Raw genomic sequence first — 24288 nt, 5'->3', positions numbered from 1 at the left:
CCCCCCTCCTCCCTCATTTTACGGTAAAAAAAGATACATTTACGATAAGTTTCCTCATCATAATGGACTATTTTTCGAGGGACATTGAAATTGCTCCTGTCACCACTACAACAACCAGGCAGGTTATTGGCAAGGGAAGATTTTTTTTTCATTATGCACTTCGAGAAAAAAGTTGAAATGTTGAGAAAAAAGTCAAAATGTTGAGAAAAAAGTCAAAATTTCAAGAAAAAAGTCGAAATGTCAAGATTAATGTTGAAGTACAATCTTGAGAAAGAAGTCGAAATGTTGAGAAAAAAGTTGAAATGTTGAGAAAAAAGTCGAAATGTCCAGAAAAAAGTCAAAATTTAGAAAAAAAAGTCGAGATTAAAAAGGAAAGGAAAAAGGAAGAAAAAAAGAGAAAAAAAGGAAAAAGAGAAGAAAATGAGAAAAAGAAGAAAAGAAGAAATAAAAAGAGAAAAAAAGAAACAAAGGGACAAAAAAGAAAAAAAGAGAAAAAAAGGAAAAAGAGAAGAAAAAAAGGAAAATAAGAAAAAAAAGAAATAAAAAGAGAAAAGAAGAAACAAAAGGAAAAAAAAAACGAAAAAAAGGAAAAAAAAAAAGAAGAAAAAAAGGAAAACATTTTTGAAAAAGCTCCAGGAGCCACTAGGGCGGCGCTAAGGAGCCGCGGGTTACCCCTGTTCTACACAGATTGCTGCAACCAGAGCAAGCCCTTGTGGTGGCAAAAAGTGTTGTTCGTTCAATAAAGTGTTCAAAAAAGAATGTCTTGACACGTCAGCTGTCTTTCTGGAGTTTTAATAAAAGCATTCATGAATGGAGTCACACAGTACAACTGATCAGATGAGCAGTCAGTCCTGAGTGAGCTGAAGATGTTTAGAGACACGCTATCTTATAGTTTCAGCAGGCTTAAAACAAAAGACAAAATATGGCACCCTGACATCATGCCTGGCTCCACTTTCCACAGGCACGGTGTGAAAGGAGCTTAGCCTCGGGCCTGCTCTGTGTGGATATTTCTTCCTGCCCCTGATAAGGCCACATAAATTGTCAGCACAGGAATGTTCACTTGAAAACAGGATTGTGCATTAGTCTTAAAGCATACAAGACAAAATGTATGTTGTACCAAAATTTCCCATTACACCCTGCTCAGCTCATGACGGGACGACAAATCCGTACCACTGTCCCGGTGCTCGAAAAGACATTATTGCCACGCCCAGTCAACCGGGACCGCGTCTACCAAAAGGACGCCACAGCAAAGGAAGCTTACCACTACTACAAACATACGGTCACATCTGATACGTTTACTTCTGACACGACTAAAACTGACTTATTACATGTCAGAAAGCCGTTGTTACTATTACTAAACAAAAAAGCACTTAGAGGGAAATTAGCAGTAGAAAGAATTATTCAGGATGATTTTATCATTTCATTTCATTACATGCATTGTCATTTTTTATTTACAGTATGTTTTAACAAAACAAACAATTGCGTCCATTCCTTGTGTTCATTCATAAAACAATTAGAAATAATAATTATGATAATAATAATAAATTAACATTTTCCAGTGGTGTAACAGACAAAGACATATGGTACATCCACTGGACACTGCATTAGTTCCAGCTGCTGCAGATATACCAGGTGTACCCAAGTGGCCAGAGACTGAAATGGACATAGGACCGTCACTAATAACCTGTTAGCAGAAGAAACTCTGAAAAATGATTTCCTCTTATCCGTTTATATATATTGAATCTGAGAGTATAGGTGGTTTGGATCATCGGAGCCTGCAGCAGGAGAGGGGTGAGGTCCAATGGTGCTGTAGATCACTTCAGCATCAGCAGTTCTACCCTGAAAATGTGAGGCACAGTAAACAAAACACACCCGTGAACAACACTTCAGGGTGTCCAATCCTGGTCCTCAATGTCCTTGCATGTTTCGTATGTTTCCCTGCTGCAACACCCCCTGACACAAGTGTGCAGACCTTGATGAAGAGTGATGATGATTTGTTCCTTGGAAGGAAACATCTAAAACATGCAGGCAGTGGCTCTCAAAGACTGACTTTCGGACACCCCTGTTTTACATGTTCGGGGTCAACACAAACTACTATTGGAAAACACAGCCAAATATATAAATTGAATAGTCTTAGTTAGGAATAAGGTAATTTTGCTATATTTGTCTATATAATAAAAATTCCAACAACTCACTGGACATCAGTTCCAACTTTTGCTTCCAATTTCAAAAATATTAGTCTTTTAATCTTCACACACGGACAATTGCTGCAAAAATACCTGAAGTATAAACCACATCTCCCACATTCCTTCTCTATGGAAGAGTATTAGGGCCACATTATATGTTAGAGGAGGAAAGTTTTTTTTTCATTACGCACTTCGATAAAAAAGTCGAAATGTTGAGAAAAATTATTTGTTGTTTATGCTTCGCCCTCTTAAGAACTGTTTTTTTCAAGATGCAAACACCCTTTGGCTCCAAATTGAACACAGTATTGTTTCTTATTATGAAATGGAGGAACTTGTGTTTTGTGGTTTATCTTTCAAATACTGTCAATCCAAATTTGGTCCTATAATCTCTCACTCTATCCAGATCTGGCAACAAGTGGAGACATTGGGTAACTGGGGGATGCAGTGGCACACCCAGACGCCAATTTTCCGTAATAAAAATGTTTGCTTGGAGAGAAAACCCATTGTTTACCCTCCATGGTCTAGCTCTGGTATTCGCAATTTCTCCCATTGGATAGATGAAAGAGAGTCAAAAGTCATACAATCTACTGATGAGGCATTGTGACACCGTGGCTGACGGGAAACTCCAGCTTCCTACCCCCTGCAGGGGCGACACCTTGGAACTGGCTTCAACACAGACTTGAACCACGGAAATGCCATATAACGAAGTTCCTGACTGACTGATATGTTAATACCAACTCATTTGGCCACAGACTTGAAACACGAGAACACTCTATGGGGTAATTTACAACTTAGTGACAGTCATGCCAAATGCCCGATAACGACATTTGGCCACAGATCACATCTGACTGTAAATTGCTTTTTGTCTCTCATTTGGCTTGTTTATTCCTGCCTTTTGTGCTTTGAACTTACTGTATAAAAGTCATGATTTCAAATAATTCTTGGTCAGCACACCAACCCAGACATGCGCTGCATAGGTCTGCTCACCGCCGGCTTACTGAATAAAACTCACTACACCACAGCGGACTTCTGAACTGGTTTTGATAATATTCTTCAACAATTTGGTGCCGTGACCCGGATGACAATAGACCTTCGATTGAAACTCCTTTTTCCAGACCAACGACACACCAGTGACTTGTATCCAAATTATTCAGAGGTAAGGGGTCCTTTTACAAAATCCCAAATTATTGTTGCTGGGTTGTTGTCGAAGGTCTGTGAATTGGATTGCCAGAGAATGGTTGACGTCATCCCGAAATTTTAGGTAAGTTCGCTGTGTGTGGTTGTGAGCAGGGGTTATTGAGAAGGTTACTTTGTAAAGATGTTTAGGAATGCTTGCAGTTTCATAACACTTGAATTTGATTGTGTTGTGAGACTGTTTCGCTTCTCTGGCCTTAGAATTTGACTCGCTCTTCTAAAAAGGTTTAATAGCTCGGGTAACATTAAAGAGAGAATGGCCAGAGCGCCATGGTTGGTCTGGGTACCAAGAGTAATAGTCCAGTGAGGGACTTATAGCATATGCAGGACTTGAGGTCCATAAGAAGTGTTTGGAACACTGACAAATTTGTGGGAAATAGACATATAGGTAGAGGAACTGGTTTTAATAAGTGGGGATGATTTGCTCTCCCAAATACTTGGAGATATATTTCATTTCAGTAAGGATCTGACCCGCTCTCCTTACATCAACAGAAATGATTTGTATCCTCTGAAGTAGACTGATGATCGGAAGAATTAGCAAATGATTTGTGGGTAAAAGTAAGTGTAATTGAAGGTTTTTTGGGAGGGATCTTACAGAAAGAAAAAATGGGAAGTTTTTTCAGTAGAGAGTCAGAGAAAGAGTTGACTGATCCTATTAAGTACATGTACGATAATTACGGTACCGATTAAATAGTATAGATAGTATAGATAGTATTGTTACTTAGTTAGTATTAAATATGGTTAAAAATAGTAAAATAGCTCAATAAAAAACTTGATCACAAAAAAAAAGAACTTTGCACTGTATAAGTTGTAAGTTTGGGTTCTTAGTCATAGTGAAAGTATTTAAACACATTTGTGACCAAGAGATCTGGTCGGTGTTGAGGGAGAGATCCGCTAAGAGAGACTGATTTGTCTATTTTGGACACTAACCTGTAAACCTTCGATAGCAACTTTGGGGTGCTTAGGTTCAATAATTCCCACGGGTCTTCCCCGGCTCAGAGTGTCCCAGTGTAACCCCCCCCCCCCCCCCGCTCCTCCAGACCGACTGGCAACCGCGGCCTGACATCGGAGGGCCCTCGCTGCTCCCGTCTTCACCGCCGGCTTGCGGTCGGGCGGTCACGTCGGGTGTAACGGCTCTCCCTGCTAAAAAGGCTAAAAAAAGAAAGCCAAAGTGCGATTCTGCGGCGCAGGTTGTCCTCTACTGGGGGACCGTGGCAGACCCCCAGTAGCGGAGCGCCGGTGCGCCGGTGCGGGTGGCGGGGTGGCGGGGTGGCAGTGCTACGGTGCGCTGCAGGCTCTGGAGGCACGGCTATGCCGTAGCCTACGACGTAGCCTACGGTGTAGCCTACGGCGTAGGGTACGCGGCGACGCGCACCATTCTGCGTTGGTATAACGTGGAACCATAAATCAGCCTTCAGTGTGTTCTCTGTGTGCTGTTCGGAACACTTCTCTTCTCTGTTGTGCTCATTTTGCTGGGACGTCGGGTCCCTCCACCGAGACACAACTTTTGCGGTATGCGTTCATTGTTGTGTCTAAAAATGATGCGCAGTGCCCACCCAATCAGAAACGGTACAGATATTCTGTGATATTTTTTTATATTTATAAAAAAATAAAATTATTTAAAAAAATAAAGGATCCCCATAACTTTGATTGGGTGGGCAGGACGCAAGTTTGGGTGGGCACAGCCCACCCCTGCCCCCCCTAAAACCGGCCTCGCTTACAGGTGAATGAGACATGGGGTAGTTTTGTTGAAAATGTGCTGTCCAAAATGTCCTGGAAAACTGGACTCCTGCAAATGCGCGTTCCCCAAAGTTTGTGGGGGCGTAGCTTTGGACGGACCGCTGGCGGGAGGGGGAGGAGGGGGCGGGGCTTAGAGGAGGTGCCACTTTCAAATCTTGCTAGCTCTCCAAAATCAGGGACTATACCTTTAAGTTGTTGGTATTCTAAAAAATTGTTACTGCTAATTCCATATTGAACAGTGAGTGTATTAAAAGGTACAAACTGTCCTCCTATGATTACATGCTGCAGATACTGTATTCCTTGGTCTCTCCATTGAACAAAGTTTACCATCTTTTTATAATTTTTCAGGATGTCTGGGTTGTTTCCTATGGGTGTGCGGTCACATAGAAAAAGTGTGCCTTGTCTACTTTAAGGAATTCCCACGTATATTTTTTTTAAATTGGTGTAAATTCGTATGTGCCATACTTCATTGTTGGTACATATTCTTGGATATTGATCTACTGTATGTTGCAATACCACTTCATATCACATGACATAAAGGCCGGTTCCAAAAGACTTGGAGGAAATAAAAAACTGTCAACTTTATGCTGCTGTGTGGTCTCACATGGTCAAGTGAGAGTTTTCTATGCTTTTCTACAGATTTTTAAAACAAAAAAAACATTCGATCGGAAAAATGCACCACAAAAATCACACGATTGATCATCTCTGTTTAAAGACTTACGTTGTTGTGATCCATCTGCCTTTTCCTCTCTGGACAATCAGAACAGAGTCAGAGTGAGTTCTCAGTGAAAATCTGGGTTTCTGTTGGTCAAGTGTCATCTGTTCTCACCGTTCATTTTCTTCCATTTGATCACCGTCACAACAACTATTATCACTGCTGTTACAACAACAGCACTGACGACCAGCGGTATCCCAGCTGCAACATAAAAGAATCAGTTTATCCCTTTTTAAAAGAATATTTATAATAGATATAAGACAGGGCACAACTGTTACACTAGATCAAGGGTCGGCAACCCAAAATGTTTTAGAGCCATATTGGACCAAAAACACAAAAAACAAACATGTCTGGAGCCGCAAAAAATGAAGTCTTGTATAAGCCTTAGAATGAAGACAACACATGCTGCATGTTTCTATATTAATTATAACTGGGGGAAGATTTTTTTTTCATTATGCACTTCGAGAAAAAAGTCGAAATGTTGAGAAAAAAGTCGAAATGTCGAGAAAAAAAGTCAAAATGTCGAGAAAAAAGTCAAATGTTGAGAAAAAAGTCAAAATTTCGAGGAAAAAGTCAAATGTCGAGAAAAAAGTCGAAATGTCGAGAAAAAAGTCAAATGTTGAGAAAAAAGTCAAAATTTCGAGAAAAAAGTCAAATGTTGAGAAAAAAGTCGAAATGTCGAGAAAAAAGTCAAAATTTCGAGAAAAAAGTCAAATGTTGAGAAAAAAGTCGAAATTTTGTGAAAAAAGTCAAAATGTTGACAAAAAACACGAAATGTTGAGAAAATGAAAAAAAGAAGAAAGGAAAAAAAGGAGAAAAAAAAATGAAAAAAAAGGTCAAGCATTTTTTTTTAAAAGCTCCAGGAGCCAATAGGGTGGCGCTAAAGAGCCGCCACGGGTTGCCGACCCCTGATATAAGACTACTAAAATAATAACTTTCTGTCTTGTTCTGAAACACATTCTTTAAATAAAATGTGTGAAAGTACACAGACTGAGACTGATGTACCTGTAGTTGTGCCATGTTTTGCTGTGGTTGATGATGACATCGTTGGAGCTGCAGATGATGATGGAGTTTTCTCTGTCTTCTTTTTAGTTTTTGTTTTTGTTTCTGTGGAGTGTTTAAGTTTTATTATTTTTTCAATTGAAACAATTACACAGATGAAGTTTATTAAAGGTAAAATATTTGATTTCTAAAGCTGGACAATACAGTTTATCATCATTTGAATATTTAATAAACATTATAAAAATTATAAAACACACATCAGTCTTGAATGTTTGAGTTACCACTGCTGAGAAGATGAAAGAAAAACAACACAAACTTAGACAAAAGTACAACTTTTATATTCATATTATTTATTTTCAAAATGTTGTTTCATGTCTTAAAACGTATTTCACATCTTCTTAGGGGAAGTTTTTTGTCTTATTGTCCTTTTGTTTGGTAAGAATGTGCCTTCAGCATCATCATCAGGTTGGCGATGGTGGTGTGTGGCAGGGTGGAGGAGCAGCAGCCACTCAGGTGATGGGTCACAGGTGTGTCCCATCAACCTCTCCACCCTGCCTGCCTTCATAAGGCATGGCTGCATAGGAGCTCTTTTTTTATTTTTTTTTTTAAATTTATTTATTTATTTAAGGATCCCCATTAGAAGCACACAAATGTGCCTCTAGTCTTCCTGAACATAAAAATACAGTACAGTGCAGTCATACAATAAAAAAAACGACAACAAAAACATTTAAAAAAGCTCTGGGCTGTTGGAGAGGCTGCTGAAGCCGAAGCATGTGTGTCCTGGGTGTGGTGGAAATAAAGTGGTTGTGCACTGAAACTCCGTGTCCTCTCTGTCCTGTCGGTCGGGCCCCGTAGCACTCGCCCTGCTACAGTATTTATAAAAAAATTAACCAACATGATTTTCCTCTGTTTTATAACAAACTCTACATGTGAGATGCTAATAGATATTTACAATAATCCACCCTAAGCTCATGTTAATGTGTTAATCACACCTTTATCTAACGCTGCTGTTGATGACTGATTCTTACAAAGATACACAAAAACTTCCTCTTCAGCTCGAACTAAAACATGACTGAAATGAGGAACCAGCAGATAAATGAGGACTGAATGAACCTAAACACTAAAACCAGAGAAGTTTTAACTGCACGAGTTGGCTGACTGAAGTATTGTTATTTAATATTTAGAAGTTACAAACCTGGCGTTGTATCATATTTTACTGGAGATGATTATTAGGACCCGAGCACTGACGGTGCGAAGGCCCTATTGTATCTATAGGAATTTTTCTCGTTTTTTTTCCTTCTTCCGACGAAACGAGGGCCTTTTTTTCCCCTAAACGTGCCCCAAAAGTTACCAAATTTTGCACCAAGCCAGGCCTGGCGAAAAGTTTGATATTTAATGGTTTACATTAATGGGCGTGGCAAAATGGCTCAACAGCGCCCCCTAGAAAACTTTGTGCCTTAAGCCCCACAATACAGTTTGACGTACATGAACAAAAATCGGTACACACCTGTATCATGTTACAACTTAAAGAAAAGTCTCTTGGCGCCATGGCCCAAACCCAACAGGATGTCGGCCATTTTGAATTAATCGTGTAATTTCGGCCCAATTTATGCCATTCCTTCGGCAATTAATACGGCCCGAACCGTAACGTACCCCCAAGTGTGTTATACATCAAAATGTGCGTCTCCATCTTGCGACTACTTTTCTCAGTCAAAAGCGTTACCGTGGTTACGCTAGACGCCAAAAAGCGCGCCCCCCTTCATCTGATTGGCACATATTTGATAGTTCCTACTTTCTGCCATAACGTTTGAATAGTTTGACATAAAGACTCGTGGGTGGTTTCATCGGACTTGGTAATGAGTACTTGAACAAAATTGGTGCAAATTAGCCCCGCCCCTTTTTCTTATTGGTCGATATTTGATAGTCCCTATTTTCTGACTTTTCTGACTATTTATTAACCTCTTGAGGGTAAAATTTCATGGTTTGCACTCCTAAAAAGGGTGATATTTTCACATTTGTTACACCAGGAAAAAAAATAATGTGATACTCACCGTTCCTTACAGACAGTTGAACGCCAGAGTCTGTGACTTGTTTTCCTGATCTGAACTGTCTGCAGGTATAAAGACCTTCATCTTCTGCTGTGACTTTCTCTAAAACCAGGAAACAGTTCTTCTTAACTCTCAGTCTGACTGATTTAACTCCAGCGTCTTTGTGAACCGTCCCGTATTCAAACAGTGTCACTGATTTCTTTGAATCAGTGTAGAGCCAGGTGGTACTGAAACAATTATCCGGAAGGTCTTTTGCATCTTTACAAGGTAAAGTGACGTCATGTCCAACTCTGACGCTGATGATGGGTCTTTGAGTTTCTGCTGTTGAGAAAATAGAAAAAACAAACAGAAACAAAAGCACAACTGTTACACTAGAAAATGTTTTAGAGCCATATTGGACCAAAACACAAAGAACAAAAATGTCTGGAGCCGCAAAAAAAATGAAAAGTCTTGTATCAGCCTTGGAATGAAGACAACACATGCTGCATGTTTCTATATTAGTTATAACTGGGTGAAACATTTTTTTTTCATTATGCACTTCGAGAAAAAAGTCTAAATGTCGAGAAAAAAGTCGAAATGTCGAGAAAAAAGTCAAAATTTCGAGAAAAAAGTCAAAATTTCGAGAAAAAAGTCTAAATGTTGAGAAAAAAGTCAAAATGTCGAGGAAATAGTCAGAATTTCATGAAAAAAGTCGAAATCTTGAGAAAAAAGTTGAAATGTCGAGAAAAAAGTCGAAATGTTGAGAAAAAAGTCCACATGTTGAGAAAAAAGTCTAAATGTCGAGAAAAAATTCAAAATTTCGAGAAAAAAGTCGAAATGTCGAGATTAAAAAGGAAATGAAAAAGGAAGAAAAAAAGAGAAAAAGGAAAAAAAGAAGAAAAAAAAAGAAAAAAAGGAAAAAAAGAGGAAAAAAAGAGAAGAAAAGGGAAAAAAAGGTCAAACATTTTTGAAAAAGCTCCAGGAGCCACCAGGGCAGCGCTACAGAGCCGCGGGTTTCCGACCCCTGCACTAGATAGATCCATAGATAGATAGATAGGTAGATAGGTAGGTAGGTAGGTAGGTAGGTAGGTAGGTGAATATATTGTTGTCTTACCTGTAAATTGAAGCATCAATGTCAGTAACAGAGGTAATTTCACTGATTTGAATTCCAGCATCATTCTCTCGTTCGTGTTCACACCAGACACATAAACAGCTCACAGGAGTGACTTACTCACCTTTTAGCTGCATGTGAGGGAGTAAACGTTTCTGGTCTGAGTGGCTGGTTCCTCATTTCACTTCTTTTAAGACAAAAGCAGAAGTTTTCTTAGTAATAATGTGACTTCAGCATCAGCCACAGATACAGATACACACCCATGTGTCTTCAGGGTGGATTCATGTTAATGTGTACGATCATTTCACACGCACATGTTCTTTTGAGAAACTAAAAAACATGTTGGCTTTTACTTGTAAATAAACTGAAATAAGACAAAGACAGGGTTGATGTTTTCAAAGTATTTTACACTCCAATAAAATAATCCCCCAATGAAGATTAAAAGAGTACCATCTCTCACTCATAATGAACGTGTTTGAAGTTAACACTTTAAAACACTTGAGTCACGTGTCGGAGTGTAAAACAGACGTGAAGCGACAGGTACAAGAGTTAAAAATGAAAATGGAAGGCTAATATCTTTCGATTCTCGAATCAATTCTAATATTAATTCCTAAAAATCGATTCTTATATCTAAAGATAGATTTCTTTTCATCATTACATTACAACTTTTGGTATTTTTTTGTTTATGGCCAAAAAAGGAATGTTTTGTTGGACACAAGAATAACTTTACCATGTTTTTGCCTTTAAATATGTTTAAAGGTATGAAAACATTAAAGTTTTCAGTTATAATTGCATAAATTGTCTATATTTATTTGCTTTCTATACTGTCTTGGGGTTACATTTGCATAAAATGCTAAAAACCACATTCTCATTAATGGGAAAAAATAAACCGATTTCATCCGTCTCTGTTTCCTCCCTGGATCTGTTTGGTAATTCTACACGATGTTTCTGTTTCAGTTCTATCAGCATTCTGGGAGCTGATTGGTCCTTACAGCATCATTAGCTGCAATACTTGCTGTTGAATCTCAATATAATACTAGTATTAATATGTTTCATAACTCCACATTCATATAATTACAGAAGAGTATTAGGGCCAGGCAGGAGAAAAATACAAATAATATTTTAGAGGAGGAAGATTTTTTTTTCATTACGCACTTCGAGAAAAAAGTCGAAATGTCGAGAAAAAAGTCGAAATGTCGTGATTAATGTTGAAATACAATTTCAAGAAAAAAGTCGAAATGTCGAGAAAAAAGTCAAAATTTTGTGAATAAAGTTGAGAAAAAAGGCGAAATTTCGACTTTATTCACGAAATTTCGACTTTATTCACGAAATTTCGACTTTATTCACGAAATTTCGACTTTTTTCTCGAAATTATATTTCAACATATTCATCATGACATTTCGACTTTTTTCTCGACATTACGACTTTTTTCTCGAAATGCACAATAAAAAAAAAACTTCCACTCTCAAATTAGTTTTTCTCTTGCATGGCCCTAATACTCTTCCGTATATAAATCATGCAACAGCTCAAAAAACAGTTTTAATAACACTAACCCAAATCGATATCGGAATCGAATCGATTCTTGACATTTGAATCGATCCCCAGCCCTGGTGTACATCACACATAATTAAACTCTATTTGAACTCCCACCAGCCTTTTAACCACATCTGTATCTGATGCTGCTGCTGATGACGGCTCCTCACAACTTCTCCTTTAGCACCAACAAACAAACGGCTGGAATGAGGAACCGGCGAGTCAGCGAGTCCACTTCCATCATCATGTAGGTTTTTCTTACACATGTTACCTACGATCAGTGGTTAGTGATGCACATGGTCTAAAACCGCTCTCAACTGCTCATAAGACATGAATCTACAACTCTGACCTGCACAACCAGCAAATGTTACATGCATATGCAAAATGAGGACAACTTCTCTTCAAAGTATTTCTGAATTTATTAACATTAGTATCAAATCAACAATCCACACTTTAAAGCAGCACAATGTAACTTTCAGCTTTTGTTGAGTTTGCCGGCTCCTTTGGACCAAAGCGGTAGTGCTTTACCAGAAAGAACTACATTTCCCATGAGCACCAGCGCGTACTGCCGGAAAACTCCTGTCCCCGTCGCTGCATTTGTTTTTTTTTTTTTTTTTTTTTTAAAGGTTTTTTTGGGCTCTAGTGGCCCTTTATTGAGATGCAGACTGGAAAGGGGTAGAGAGAGAACGGGGGAGACACGCAGCAAAGGTGCACGGGCTGGATTCGAACCCGCTGCAGGAGGAGGACTGTAGCCTCAGTATATGAGCCGCCGCTTAACCCACTGCGCCACCGAGCGGCCCGTGCATTTGTTTTGATGAGAGAAGACGGGACGGACTTTCAAAACTACTTTTCTGTTTTCAGCGGTCGTTTGCAGGATGGATAGCAAAAAGGTAATGTATCTATATTTGGCTAAACAATATAATTTGACGAAGTTGAAAACCACTAAGTTCAACTTGGTTTTATTAAGTTGTTTCAGCGAGATAATGCGCCCTACAAACTCATACGCTCTGCACCTTTTTCCTGTCACGTTTTTTAGACGGACTTGGTCATAAATTAGTAGTCCAACATACTTACTGACAAAATAAAAAAATACTTTATAACCTGTGAATAACTGAATGAATTCCTTATATTTTGCAGATCAGACCTGCACAATTTTACAGTTCTCAGGAAAAATACTAGAACCCAAGACGAATCCCCTGTATGTGAAAACATTCTAATGTTGATTCTTATTGAACATAGAACTCTACATTTACATTTGTATCATAATAATTCTGTCTCTCTTGTCGGACATCCCTCCTCGTCTTTCAGCTCACGCCAGCGAGTGAACGCCGGGACAATGTTTATTCTTGTCCGGGCATTTAGCTTGTTACTCTCCCGCTTTCTTTTTTCGCATCCTCCGATAAAACTTTTATTTTCTTGGGTTTTTCAGGACCCCATGTCCTGATATTTTTGACATTTGATATTTGAAGATTTTATTTCGAACATGCATGTTAAAAAAAAAATACAAAAAAGTAAAAAAATAAAATACAAATCAACATGTTTGTAACGGAGTAGGATTGAAGTAAAAACTTATCCAGTCCTGACCCTGAATCTACATACATTCTTACATCTAACAAGAGTTTCAATAAACTTATAAACTTACTTAAAAAAACATACATAACCAAACGCCCCTACTTTAAAAACTATTCAATATAGTGATATAATACTCAATTATATGTATAGATAAATATAGTCAAAAACAAAACAAATCAAAGCAAACAAGAGAAAACAAAACAAACGCCCAGCATTTAGTAATTATAATTACTTAGTAAGTAATTATAATGCATACATTACATTATCATTACTTTACTATAATGCTACAATATAATAGAGAACAAAAGACAGCAATGATATAACAATGTACTTGCATAACTATATATATATATATATATATATATATATATATATATATATATATATATATATATATATATATATATTTCTTATATATATATATATATATATATATATATATAATTTCTTATAAATATATATATATATATATAATTTCTTATATATATATATTTTATATATATATATATATATATATATATATATATATATATATATATATATATTTCTTATATATATATATATATATATATATATATATATATATATATATATATATATATATATATATATATATATATATATATATATATTCTATATATATATATATATATATATATATATATATGGAGGAAGAAGAGAGTGAAGGATCCATCCAACCACCAGGAGTCAACAGTAACAGAACGCTCCCAGGGCTCTGGCGCCATCGTGAGGAGAAAGAGGGGCATTATTTCTGGATCTATTACTGGATCTATTACTGGATTCACTTCTTCATGTTCATGAGTTCCTCACTGTTGTAGAAAGTAAACACTCCTTTTTACACCAGCCGGTTTACATGAGTCACCAGATCATTTCACTGAACTTCTAATTACTGAAGACACGTTTGTACTCAGTCCTCCAGTTGTAAAAAAATCAGGGGGGATGGTGGATTTTATCATATGGGGACAGATAATTTGTGCTGATTACAAATAATATAATATATTACAAATAATAGCAGTGAACAAAACAGCTGCAGAAATACTGCAGGAATGACATAGCAGCAGTTAAATGCAGCCTTCTGTAAGCTTTAAATATCCACTGGGCTTACATCAAATACATCAAAACACAACAATAAAAAACACTTTTCTGAACTTATCAATATGACTCTGTCCTTCACAGGATAAGTAACATGGATCACTGCAAAAACTCTAAATCTTAACAAGAATATTTGTCTTATTTCTAGTTAAAATGTCTCATTTTAGTAAAAAAAATCTCATTACACTTAAAACAAGTCATCACTGGAAAAAACAACAATTTTCACCTGTTTCAAGTACATTTTCACTTGAAATAAGTAGAAAAATCTGCCAGTGGAACAAGATTTTTTTGCTTGTAATAAGAAGATAAATCTTGTCCCACTGGCAGATTTTTCTACTTATTTCAAGTGAAAATCTACCTGAAACAGGTGAAAATTGTCAAATAAGTTATTTTTCTGGTGTTATTTTTCTGGTGATGACTCTAAATGTTGAAATAGCAGTAAAACCACATTCATTGATGAAATGACATAAGGGATGGAAAGGGGGGATGGCAGTTTTACAGGGGGGATGATTTGGACCGTTTTTATCCCCCCTCAACTCCAGTACTGGTTGTACTCCACTACTTGGTGGTGATGTCTGGTGGAATCCATCCGGGACGGGATGGAGGTTGTGAAATCAGAAAACTTTGAGCAGTTTGAGCTTTAAAGAAACGTTTAAAGGTTTTATTGTGATGAAATCAACAGTTGTCCAGATGTACAAACAAACATCTGTGATGGAGAGTTTTAACATTTTCTGTTAGCCGGGGCCATTTTTTGGTCCCAGTCCAGCCCTGGGTGACGTCTTCACAATAGGTCCACTATGATTGGAGATTTGTTCAAATATATCGTATATCACATAAATAGAAAGTCCTGTCAACATCAGAATATGGGTAATGGGAAGAATCAACGATAGTCGGTAAAACGACGTCATCTCCAGCTCTGTGATGGAGAACGGAGATCCAACCATCACTGATTCCTGCTACAGAGAAAAACTGAGAAATGTTTTACACTTCACACATCAACCTGACTGTCATGGGAAAAATTCAAACATTGTATTTTTCCAACAGGGGGATCAACAGCTGTTTAAATGCAAATATTAACAAAGGCCAGCTGCGAGAAAGAAACTAGATGCAGAACAGCTCTTTTGTAAACGTGTGTATTCTCTAGACCAGCGGTTCCCAACCTTTTTTCCTTGGAGCCCCCTCTACTTGTGTCTAAGACCAGCCAGGCCCCCCCGACCCGGACGTACTAGCAGCAAAATAGTCTTTAACTGAAAAAATGAACATTAATTATGTTTTTTTTTATACATTTCTCTTTGGTTTACTCTGTATACATATGACTTTGTTTTGCTCCAATGTCACCAATGTATAAAATACGCACAAAAGGACATAAAAGGAAATAAAAATATTTCTGAAAAATGTCTCTTTTAATATGAGACCAACATTTTTTTACATTTTTCCTTTAACAACCTGTTGGAGTAGATTAAATGTTGAGTAATGATATAATAATAAGGAATGAAATCATTTCCTGTGTTTGTCACCAGTGTATAAAAAACACAAAAAATATTCAAGACATTCATAAATTATTCCTAACAATGTCTTATGAATGACTCATTCGCAAATATAATTTTTACAACTGCATAATTTCAAAGCAGACAAAGTTTCGCGCCCCCAGAGATCTCTGCCCGGACCCCAGGGGGGGGAGGACCCCAGGTTGGGAGACACTGCTCTAGGAGAGCCGGCACCTCTGTGTCTACCATGAAGGGAGACCATAATTTGCATTGAATGACATTGCATTGTTTCGACACCTCTTCAAGATCTTATCCACTCCTGTATGAAAAAAAAGTGTAACAAAACGTTGCCTCAGACTCGACTGTCCAAGCCTGCATGCTGCAGTCTGATTCTCCTGGCGTGCACCCAGTTAGAATAAAACTTTGGTAATTTCGAGCTCACCGGTGTTGTAATTTTGTTAAGAGTCAGTACTTTACGTTGTGGAAGTGCATAAAATTTCCATGACACTGACCCAAGAAACATATTTAACCTACATATTTAGGTTTGTCAGCACAGAGAAGAGACTTCAACACACATAATCTCTGGGGAATCATTCAGAGTTATGTAACATCGTCTTTAAGTGGTCTGATTTTAACAGAGGCGATTTTTATTAGAGAAAATACATTTAGTGTAACAGCAACGTTCAACGGTACACGACAACTTCAGAGTGGTTTTTACAGTCTTTTTAAGTCAAATTAAACCCTAAAACATGAGTCAGAGTTTATCTTTACGTTCAAAGTGAAGCAGTAAAGTGATGAAGAGCTGCAGTCGTGGTGTCATTTGTCTCTGCTGGATGAAATGATGCTTCTCTCTGCTGCAGGTCTGTATGTGAAGAAGGAACTTCCTGTTTGTGAAGGTGGAACTTCCTATTTCTGAAGGTGGAACTTCCTGTTTCTGGGCAACTTAACCACGTTAAGTGCATCTTGACGTTTCTTTGTTTGCTGAAATACGTGACAAAGAGCCAAAGTTACCGGAAACAACCCTTAATGGTTTAAAAGTGAACATGCAAAGGTGTTTCTGTTGAACATTTACTTTTGTTACATTTCAGTTGACCCTTGAGTTGGATTTGATTTAAAAGATTTAAAAGAGTGAGAGATTTGGTTTCCAATAATCACACCACCTTTTAAAAATAACCACATGTTCCGGGGGTTTTCTCTGCTGCAGGTCTGTGATGCTGTTATTTCCTTTATGTGCGTGACTAAAGACTAGAACTGTCTTTGGAAAAACAGCAACGGAAATGAAATGTCTGTAAAAGCAGCATTTGAAAGATCCTTGTTTTTAAGTTTAATTGTATTCAACTGAACATTCCGTTTTCATATTTTCTTTGTTACACTTCAACTTAAAAGATCTTGTTGTTTCTGAGAGCTCATTGTTCACCTGGGAAACAAAACTTGAACTTCTTTTTTTTGTTTGTCCTGTTAGAGGTTTATTAAAAGATTAACTTGTGTATTTCGTGATGTTTGTGATGGTATTTCACTGGTACAGTTAGTACTAGTGGAATACAAGTTTAATACCAGTTTAATACCAATTAAGTGTCAATGCAACACAAGTGAAATAGCAGTTCAATATCAGTTTAGTACCAGTGCAGTACCATTTCCATATCAGGGGCCTCATTTAAAATGGAGTGCGTAGAATTCATACTAAAAGTGCACGTACACCCAAAAGCCGAAAATGGCGGGCGCAAAAAAAAATCCGGATCTATAAAACCGCATGCACGCAGACTTCCACGTAAGGTTCTCTTTATAAATCACAGTCCAGCTGGAGGCTTGCTCAGCTGAATCCGCCTCATATCCCGCCCTCTACACGCCCACTTCATACCAAAAATGGTATGTTTTTGCATATGAATGAGCCTGCTGAGTATGCGCAGTGGCTTCCTGCAGCCTGTTTGGCTTCAGGATGAATGAGATGTGTCCAGCCACTGAATTTCACTGAGATCTGAGATCGAGATGTTGTGGATGAGGTGGAGGACAGGAAAACCACATTATTTTGTGGTCACAGTAAAAGTAGAAAAATAAATAGTATAAAATACAGCGAGTGAGTGGCAGCACGCCGTTGCTGCGCGGAACGCCGTGAGTGCCCCGGCACAACAGGGGGGGGCATGTCCCCCCGTCTTTTCAAAATCATGTTTTTGTCCCCCCCACTTTTTATAGTTTAAAAACTAACTGTAGGATCAGCCATTAACTGCAAATCACACCCTGTGCGAAGGGCCCGGCAGCCCCGCTTCACCCCCCGCTCCCCCTCCTCCTCTCCCGTCTCCCCTCAGAGCTGCTCAGGGAAGGTTTATGGTTCTGCGTCACCAACGCAGAGCCTACGGCTTAGGTGCGCGTCACCGCGTACCCTACGCCGTAGGCTCTGCGTCGTTTTAACGCGGGACCCTAATTTAGGCTTACACCTAAGCGTAACATGGCGCTGCGCCAGTAGCGACACGCAGTTGGGTCTGTTTGTCTGTTGGATGTTTAATGTCACTAAGTGTCTCGTGCAAGTAACCGATATTCTGAGTATGATCTTCTTTGCTTCATCATTTGATTTTTAAAAAACAAAACTTTAAGTCTATCCTACAATGGAGCTGCTATTTTTGATTTTTGTATGGACTTTGTTTGTCGTGGCTCAGACTTTGTTTGAGCCACGTCACGCTCACACAGAAAGGCTTCAGTACTCTCGGGACTTTTTACTGAACCTGAGGGATCAAAAGTCCCATACTTGCATGGACCTGAGCTCGGTGGATCAGTCAATCGCCGAGCTCCTTCGGGAGAACATTAATAAGCCTAAATGGGATGATAAAGTACATAAAGTACGGAAGCGGGGAAGACGTGGCGGTGTCAGACAGAGACTGAAGCGGCTGTCACTCCGCCGCATACCCCTCCCCTCGATGCTGCTCTGCAATGCTCAGTCTCTACGGAACAAGATGGACGAGATCCAAGCCAGCGTCATTCATCTGGAGCAGTTCAGAGAGGCCTGCGTCATGGCCTTCACGGAAACATGGCTTACTCCAAAGGATACCGACACCGACTTAACTCTCGCCGGGTTCGGAGCACCAGTGAGGCTTGACAGGGACTCCGCTGTCACTGGGAAATCCCAAGGGGGCGGAGTCTGCATCTACGTCAACCAACGGTGGTGCAAACACATCACCGTCAGAGAAACTGTGTGTACTGCAGACATAGAGCTGCTGTCGGTATCCCTGCGCCCCTTTTATCTCCCCCGGGAATTTCCCCAAATATTTATCACAGTCGTTTACATCCACCCTAAGGCCAACGTAAAAAACGCTGTAACAGTTATAAGAAATGTCACACATAAGCTCCAGTCACTTTCCCCTGATGCTCCTTGTTTTATTCTGGGTGATTTTAATCAGTGCAATTTGAATTCCCTGAATAACTTTCACCAGTACATCTCTTGCCCCACCAGACTCAACAAAACACTTGATCTATGCTATGGTACAGTAAAAGGTGCCTATAAGTCCACAGCCCTGCCCCCCCTCGGCTCCTCTGATCATAGCATTGTTCTCCTCATCCCAACCTACAAATCTCTCTTGAAGAGAGGAAAAGTTGCCACCAGAGATGTGGAAATGTGGACTGAGAGCGCTGTTGAGGAGTTAAAAGGAGCCCTTGAGTGCACTGACTGGGACATTTTTAAAGATTCCTCTGACCTTGATGAGACGACTGATGTAATATCATCTTACATTCTCTATTTAAAAAACCTGATCATTCCCACCAAACAGGTTAAGGTGTTTCCAAACAACAAGCCCTGGATTAACAAAGCAGTAAAGGATGTGCTGCATAGGAAACACAATGCCTTCCTTCATGGAGATGAAAAGGACAAGACAGTGGCTAAAAAAGAGGTCAGATATGAAATTAAGAAAGCAAAACTTCAATATAAAGATAAAATAGAGGAAAAGTTTCACAGTAATGATCTGAGAGCTGTATGGGATGGTATGAAGTCCATGACAGGCCAAGATAAGAAAAACCTTAAGCCAATCACTATTGATGGTTTTGATTCTGATTTAGAACTCGCAAATGGACTGAATGATTTTTATCTACGTTTTAACAATGAACATGATTTTACTCAGGAACTCAATGTTTTAACTGATAGACTGAATAGCAATTCTTCTTTTATGATTTTACAGCCTCCTATTAGTGCTTCTTCTGTCAGGTCAATGTTCCTTAAATGCAATCCTAGGAAAAGTCCTGGGCCTGATATGATCACAGGCAAACTCTTGAAAGTCTGTGCAGAACAGCTATGTGAAATCTTTGCCGATCTTTTTAACTTGTCTCTGACCCAGTACAAGGTTCCAAAGCTATGGAAGGAGTCAATTGTGGTACCTGTGGCTAAGACCAAGGTTCCCAAAGAGCTCAACGACCTAAGGCCTGTGGCCTTGACTTCATTGGTTATGAAGGTTTTTGAACGGCTGGTTAAACAGGATCTGACGGAGAAGATCCAGAGCCAGCTCGACCCAATGCAATTTGCATATAGGGCCAGAAGAGGAGTTGATGACGCTACTGTAACTCTGCTCAATTACTTGCACAAGCACCTGGAGGGCAAAAAAACCCATGCAAGGCTTTTATTTGTAGACTTTTCGTCAGCTTTTAACACAATACAGCCACATATTTTGGCTGACAAACTACTGTTGGATTTTAATTTTGATGCTGGATTTGTGAAATGGGTGTTGGATTTCCTAACTTGTCGGCCTCAGGCAGTCAGAGCAAATGGAGCCCTTTCCCGGAGGAAGCTGTCTTCCACAGGCTCACCACAGGGGTGCGTCCTGTCCCCTCTACTGTATATCCTGTATACCAGGGGTCCTCAACCCTGGTCCTCGAGGGCCGGTGTCCTGCATGTTTTAGATGTTTCCCTGTTTTAACACACCTGATTCTAATTAATCATCGTCATCAGCTTTTCATCCAGGGCTGCACAATTCTGTTAATGACACAGTCACTTGTATCATGGTGCAATGAAGCAGGGAAACATCTAAAACCTGCAGGGACACCGGCCCTCGAGGACCAGGGTTGAGGACCCCTGCTGTATACCAATGACTGCAGGAGCCATCATAAAGACAGGCATCTTTTGAAGTTCGCTGACGATACAGTGCTAATCAGTCTTCTCCAGGATGGTGAGCTCAGCCATGGACCGGCTCTAACGGACTTTGTAAAGTGGTGTGATAACCACTTTCTTAAATTAAATGTCCTGAAAACTAAAGAGATGCAAATAGACTTAAAGAGGAGATGTACGTCTCTCCCAAATCCTCCCATTACCATCAAGGGCTCACAGGTGGAAACAGTGGAGAGCTATAAATATCTGGGCACCATCATCGATAAGGACCTGAAGTATGACTTCAATACATCTGCCATTTGCAAAAAGGGCCTGCAAAGACTTTATTTTCTGCGCAGATTGAACACTTTTAATGTGGAGAAAACACTAATGGTGTTATTTTATAAGTCTTTTATTGAATCAATTTTAACTTTCTGTATTGTATTGTGGTATGGCAACTTGACAGTGCAGAACAAAAAGAGGATGCAGGACATTGTCAGAGCAGCCAGTAAAATAATTGGCACTCAGCAGCTCTCTCTGACTGACATCTATGAAGGTCGAGTCCTGAATAAGGCACAAGATATCTTGACCAGTCCTGATCACCCTCTGTCAAAAGAGTTTGTCCCTCTCCCTTCTGGGCGGCGCTATAGGCTTCCCAAGGCCAATACCAATAGGTATAAATTATCTTTTATACCAACCGCTGTTAAGATGATCAACTTGCATAAATTTTAATATTCTTAATATATTTTTATCATTCTGCCTGCACTGATGAAAGCACTTTTGCTTTTACTCACTATTATGGTTACTATGTCACGTTTTAATGTTTTAATTGTTCTTTTGGTATGTCTGTGTTTGTATGATGATGACTGTTTTCCCAGACTGCTAAAAGAATTTCCCCTAGAGGGACAATAAAAATGACTCTGACTCTGACTCTGACTCTAAAGGTTTCCTAAAGGTTTCACGCGCGCGTAAAACTCATTATATATATAAAAAAATCTGTGTCCCTTTAGGGAAGAAATGAGGGGCTCCGTGGAGCCCCTAAACGCTCTACGAAGTCGAAGCCCCTCATTTGTTCTGTCCTAAAGCGGTGGGTGAGGGAGGTTCCCGGCGTGTCCTGCACCGCGGATGCAGCAGCAGCAGCACCAGAGAGTCCTGACTGACGCTGTGCTTCACACACAGAGGAACACGATCAGCACTATTTTATTATAAGTCTGATATATGTTGTGATATGTGATGACATTATTAAGAGTATGACATGAATCTGGCTTCATTTCACCACCTCACAGCCTGCGTTGCCAGTTCCCCGTGTCTTAAGTAAATTCTTACGGGAGGGTCCTAGTTGCCGTAAAGATAGTAGTTTTTTCTTTTTAGATCCGAGGCTTTGCGTAGATGGCGGCTTCCGCAACTTTCAGGCGCTTTTTCTGCGCAAGCAAGCTTTATAGGTGAGGCCCCAGGTCAGTACCAGTTTGGTACCAGTGAAATACCAATGCATACATTGCAACTGAAAACATTTATATCACAACCCGTCCCCCTCTCCTCCGGTGTACCCCAAGGATCAGTGCTTGGACCCCTCCTTTTCATCATCTACTTCCTCCCCCTTGGCAGTATTTTCCGTAAATATAACATCCATTTTTATTTCTATGCGGATGACACCCAGCTCTACCTGTCCTTCATATTAACATACCCAACCGTTCTCTCAGGTCCTCCTCTTGTCATGTCCAAGAAACGTTAAGTTGTCTTTAGTTTTGTCTTGTGTCTATGTTGTCTCGTGGCTTCCTGTTTTATTTTGATACTCACCTTCTCCCTCTCGTTTCAGATCCTGACTTCCTCCCTTTGTGTGATTTTCCCTCCACTGTGATCGTCAACTCCGCCCCCGATTGACTCCACCTGTGTTCCCCTTCCTCATGTATAAATAGTCTGTGTCTCCCATTGTCTAGTTGCCAGTTCGTCTTGTCTGCCACGTCAAGTGTTCTAGCCTCCACGTCAAAGCAATTAGTTAAAGCCAGGTCTTGCATTTTCTTTGTTTATTTGCAGTTTGAGAATTTTACTCTGTGGAGTGATTTTTTGTTGATACTTTGCATTAAAAAGATTGTTTTATTTTGAATTGGTCTCCAGTTGTGCGTTTGGGCCCAAATCCTTGTTCTGCCGTGACACTTTCCCATCCAACTCACTCTCCCATCATCCTCTCCTCCATGGGGTTGAGGGCCTTCTGCCGCTCGGCCCCCCGACTCTGGAACTCACTGCCACAGGACAGTCAACTGTCAGACTTCATCACCACCTTCAAATCCCGCCTTAAAACTCACCTCTTCAGACATGCAGACTCACAATAAACTTGGGACTGGAATGACCTCACTATTGCACTTTACTGTTGTTTTATGTATTGTACTTTGCTATGTTTTTAATTGATTGCCATGTTTTATTAATTGTTTTTAATGTCCTTTTGTACAGTGACCTTGAGTGCAATACCAGTGCCGAACCATTTCAGTACCAGTTTAACACCAGTGCAGTACCAGAACTCAGCTTAACAGTCACACTCATAAAAACCTGCCCTGAGAACAACCACCAGTGTAGAATCTCATAGAAAAACCCTTCAAAACTATTTCATAACATTCTCACACCAGGAACAAGTTTGTAGAAAGATGTTAGTGCTGCAGGTAAGAGGTCCGTCCACTAGGTGGTGCTGCAGAGCGATTGTTCTGGTCCTGAACCTCACACAACATCTAAAGATGGAGCTTCTTTAACTCTTTTGATTCACTGTTCTTTCAGTAAATTAGTTCTAGTTTGCAGAACCAGTTGGGTGAATTAAAGATCAACAGACGCCAGTGATTTATAAACAGAAACAAACTACAGAATAAGTTACACAACAATGTACTGTATTTTGCGGAGCATTAGCCCCACGGCATTATAAGGCGCAATATCAATGAATAGGGGTATTTTCATACATTAGGCGCACCGGGTTTAAAGTCAAGTCAAGTCAAGTCAATTTTATTTATAAAGCACATTTCACATTACAAGCATGGACTCAATGAGCTCAAAAATACATAAACAAACAAATAAACAAAATTACAAGTTTACAAAAACAGAAATACATAACGAGTATGACAAGAGAAAAAAAACAATAACAACCATAATTCCATTTTAACAAAAGTGCGATCACCCTGCCAACCATGAGTTTAGGCAAACGCCTGTGCAAAAAGGAAAGTTTTTAGTCTGCTTTTGAAAGTGGGCACTGTTGGAGCAGACCTTAGTTCCTGCAGAGGAATTCCAGAGAGTGGAATCGTAGTGACTGAAAGCCCCATGAGCAGATCTAGTGTGGATTCTAGGAATGATTAGAAGACTCTTATTTGATGATCTAAGGGATCTGTCCGGAATGTATTCAGTCAGCATGTCAACTATGTAGGAGGGAGCTAAGCCATTCATAGATTTAAAGACAATAAGAAGTACTTTAAATTCTACTCGTTGTTTAACAGGGAGCCAGTGCAGAGAGGATAAAACAGGAGTGATGTGTTAATACCTCTTGGCTTTTGTTAGAATTCTGGCTGCAGCATT

The 24288-nt window shown here is 39.4% G+C and overlaps 1 protein-coding gene across 2 annotated transcripts; it reads right to left on the bottom strand.

Moving 5' to 3' along the window:
- Positions 1 to 790: 790 nt before the first annotated feature.
- On the bottom strand, positions 791 to 10071 carry LOC133418371 (uncharacterized). 2 transcript variants are annotated; one of them, XM_061706990.1, is made up of 6 exons: positions 9979 to 10071; positions 8889 to 9206; positions 6841 to 6942; positions 5950 to 6036; positions 5842 to 5870; positions 791 to 1839 (listed from the first exon to the last, which is right to left on the bottom strand). In XM_061706990.1, exons 1-6 carry the CDS (start codon positions 10040 to 10042, stop codon positions 1729 to 1731), a joined length of 711 nt encoding a protein of 236 aa, XP_061562974.1. In that variant the 5' UTR covers positions 10043 to 10071; the 3' UTR covers positions 791 to 1728. The 2 variants fall into 2 exon arrangements, with proteins under 2 accessions (XP_061562974.1, XP_061562975.1); XM_061706991.1 differs by having other exon boundaries at positions 8889 to 9203; positions 9979 to 10049.
- Positions 10072 to 24288: the final 14217 nt, after the last annotated feature.

The sequence above is a fragment of the Cololabis saira genome, chromosome 18 (genome assembly GCF_033807715.1).
Source record: "Cololabis saira isolate AMF1-May2022 chromosome 18, fColSai1.1, whole genome shotgun sequence".
NCBI lineage: Eukaryota > Metazoa > Chordata > Actinopteri > Beloniformes > Belonidae > Cololabis > Cololabis saira.
Note: the sequence above shows the minus strand (reverse complement) of the source record. Positions and strands in the feature narration are given on the sequence as shown.